This window comes from Pygoscelis adeliae, unplaced genomic scaffold, assembly GCF_000699105.1.
Source record: "Pygoscelis adeliae isolate BGI_AS28 unplaced genomic scaffold, ASM69910v1 Scaffold546, whole genome shotgun sequence".
Taxonomy (NCBI): Eukaryota; Metazoa; Chordata; class Aves; order Sphenisciformes; family Spheniscidae; genus Pygoscelis; species Pygoscelis adeliae.
In genome coordinates this window covers 410,889-413,921 of record NW_008824951.1, presented here as the reverse complement: position 1 = coordinate 413,921, position 3,033 = coordinate 410,889, and the positions used below count along the sequence as shown (strand labels likewise).

The window sequence follows — 3,033 nt, the reverse complement described above, 5'->3', positions numbered from 1 at the left end:
GGATGTGAGTATGTGTATAGAGGGTAGAGCTGCATGGATGATGTGGCGCCAGATGATCTGTGTCACATGCCAGTGAGTCCCTGACCCACCTCCCTTAGTGCCGGTGCTACTGATGGCACTTCATGAACACGCCAAGAGGAACTTGTGGGTCCCTGCTCGAGCCTCACCTTGTTCCCCCCTGCCCTCCTCCAGTGCCAGTTCCCACCTTCATTCTTGAGAGGAGGGAAGGTGTTTCAGTGAAATGACTGCAGTGCAGCAGTTGCCAGGGAGTTCATCCTGCTGTGCTGTCGGTGCCTACTCAGAGGAAAGGGTGCACTGACCCTCTGTATTACCAGGTAGGTTTGTAAACCCTCTTTCACCCTGAGCAGCCCGGTTCTCAGCCATCACTCATTCAGCCCTTCCCACCCACCCCGTGGTCTTTCCCTGTGGCTGTTACACAGGCAGAGCTGTGCTGAGGCAGACCAAAACTCTTTACCCAGCACCAGCAGGAAAAAATAGCCTGCTTATAATTCTGTGCTAGTGTCTTGCTCCAGGCAAATTGTCTCAGTTAGCCCCTTAGCTCTGTCTGTGCTTGCTACCCACAGCAAGCCTGGAGGTAGAACAGAGGTGTGAGAGCCAACACTGGCTTCCCAGCACCCTATGTGTGGGGGGTGGCAGGAGGGAGGCAGACAGGAGGGGAAACACAGCTCTTTCCTGAAGGAAGTGTCACTCCTGCCTTTCTGAATAAGCCTGTGTCTGCTACGCTTAAGGAAAAAAAAACAACCCACAGTGTAGGAAGCCTTTCTGCTCGGGTGCTCTGGGAGCAGACCCCGTGCTATGATGTCCGCCGCCATGTACTACCGTGCTCACCTCCAGGGAGATGCTGGCATGTCTCTGGCTGGCCACATAATCCAGGTTCCCCACAGCAACCATCAGGCCATGTACCACTTTCAGCTGGATCAGCTCTTCAGCCACTTCTGCTGACTCCTTGGCTAATACGCTGCAATGAGATAGGCCATCAGTCCCTACCCCCTATGGGGGAAGAAGCACACAACAAATTGGGTCTGGGCCTCTTGGTGTGACCCCAATGGAAAACAATGTGTTCCTACCCTGCCCTTAGCAGCACCAAGAGACAGGAGAGTTTCAAAATAAGCAAGAAATGTTTGGCTGTGCATGGATTAGCAATCATTTAACATGAGAACCAGTTGTTTGATGATTGGCAGGAGCTTCCTGGTGTGTATGAAAGTCTAGCGAGTTTCTTGTGTGACCATAAAGAACCCAGGACTCACACACCACCACCATTACTTCTGTGAGCAGGTCCCTGGAAGACACTCCAGTATGTCTCCCTACCCACCAGGGGTTTTCTGTCATCTGCTTTTGCAGGAAAAGTGTTCTGATAGCACTATCTTGTGGACACTGCAGGAAATTCATACTGAATGAACCAATTTTAGCACAAACAGCTGAATTTCCTTTAGGATTCTGCAGTCAATCATAGGCACTAGATTCTTCCATCGGGTGGCTGATGTTAAATAAGGGTGTTGCACTGCTCATTGTGGCTCCCAGCTATGTGGAGAATACAGTGGCCATGAGCAATACAGCACCCTTCAGCCCTGTGCTGTGGCAGGACACACACACACATTGCTTCCAGGCCGAGCCATAAAGGGGACACCGTGACAGCACACAGGGCCAGAGCAGATGGGATTCCATGTCTCCCTGTAAATAAACCTTCAAGCCAGCTCCAGTGTCAGTAGCAGGGAGGGTCTGAGCACTGCTACCTGCAGGCAGCGGCTCTGCCCCATTCCTGAACGCACCCCATCTCTGAACAGCCTGGTACTGGAGACTTGGCTGAGCTGGGGTACTCAGACAGAGAGCAGTGCCAGAGGCGAATGCTCCCTGGGAGGAACAGGTCCCAGTCCTTTCCTACCCAAAGGAAGCCACTTCTCTAAGGTCCCTTTTATGCTCCTGTGGGTTTTGCTCCACAGCTTCTTACCCAATGACTTTTGCGGCAGCTGCCTGCTGAATATACACCAGCACGGGCTCCCTCAGGCAAAGTGCGGTTGGATCTGCATGAGGAACATTAGGAAGGTGAGATGATGCTTTGAAACACTTCTAAGATGTTACAAGGGAGGGGAGGTGGGGTTACACTGCTAGCATGAAAGGAGGAGGTAGTTTTTCAGGAAACGCCTTAGGGAAACCCTGTGGCTATGTATCATACATAGTACCCGGCAAGGATCTGTGCTCAGTATGCCCACAGCTCAGAGCCTGGGCCACTGTGGCCTGCTCTGCTGAGTCAGGGGAAGTAAACACCCGGGGCTGGAACTGTTCATCATCCTCGCTCAGCGGACCTCAGCGGGTCGCTGGGGGCCTGCACGCTAGCATTAGTGCTGCAGGCAAGCAGTGCCTCGACCCGGGCAGCCCTTGCCCTGCCTCAAGGGGCAGCCCGCCGCACCTCCTCCCATACGAGTCAGGGCGACGGCTGAGCCCTGCAGGAGATGAGGGACCTTAGGAGAAACACCCCCCTGGTCGCCCTGGCAGGCCGTGGCCTGCTGTGTACTCGGAGGCCTTGGTCAGCTTTTTTACCTTTGGCGGTCTTGTTGCAGAAGGTAAATGCTTTCTTCCTGGGTGGCGTCAGTAACGCAACCAGGCCCTTCAGCAGGGCCGACCGGACCTCGTGGGCCATCAGGGCCTTCAGCAGCTGGATGGCTGGAGGAGAGGGGAGCCCCTGTCAGCACACGGACTCGAGTTCTGGATGCGTTTGTGGAGAGAGGCAGGGATTTAGGCATGCTTCTCTTGGCGAGGGCTCCAAGACCCGACTGTTGGGGACTAACGGTTCTAACGGTCAGAAAGCTCACCCTGCAGTTCGTTCTATTTTTGACCAGAAAAGGGGCAGCTCCACCGAAATGGAGCCTCAAAAAATTCCTCAACACTCGTGCTTGTTCCTCTCCACGGAAATCTTTAGTAAAAGGCGAAAGATTTATGCGATCTGAAGAGAAACCGGAGTATGACCCTGCCTCCGCCCCCGGCACACCGCCCGCCTGACCCACGCCCCACAAC

At 54.1% G+C, this 3,033-nt stretch overlaps 1 protein-coding gene across 1 annotated transcript in view; it reads right to left on the bottom strand.

Annotated features, from left to right (window-relative positions):
* The window catches only part of LOC103918309 (chromosome unknown open reading frame, human C1orf228), a 9,785-nt gene that overhangs the window by 1,703 nt on the left and 5,049 nt on the right, over positions 1 to 3,033 (bottom strand). Inside the window, exons 6-8 of the mRNA XM_009325606.1 lie at positions 2,560 to 2,682; positions 1,970 to 2,042; positions 850 to 979 (exon numbers count right to left, since the gene is read on the bottom strand). Of these exons, the coding sequence (XP_009323881.1) occupies positions 850 to 979; positions 1,970 to 2,042; positions 2,560 to 2,682 (326 nt within the window). The remainder of the gene's footprint in view (positions 1 to 849; positions 980 to 1,969; positions 2,043 to 2,559; positions 2,683 to 3,033) is intronic.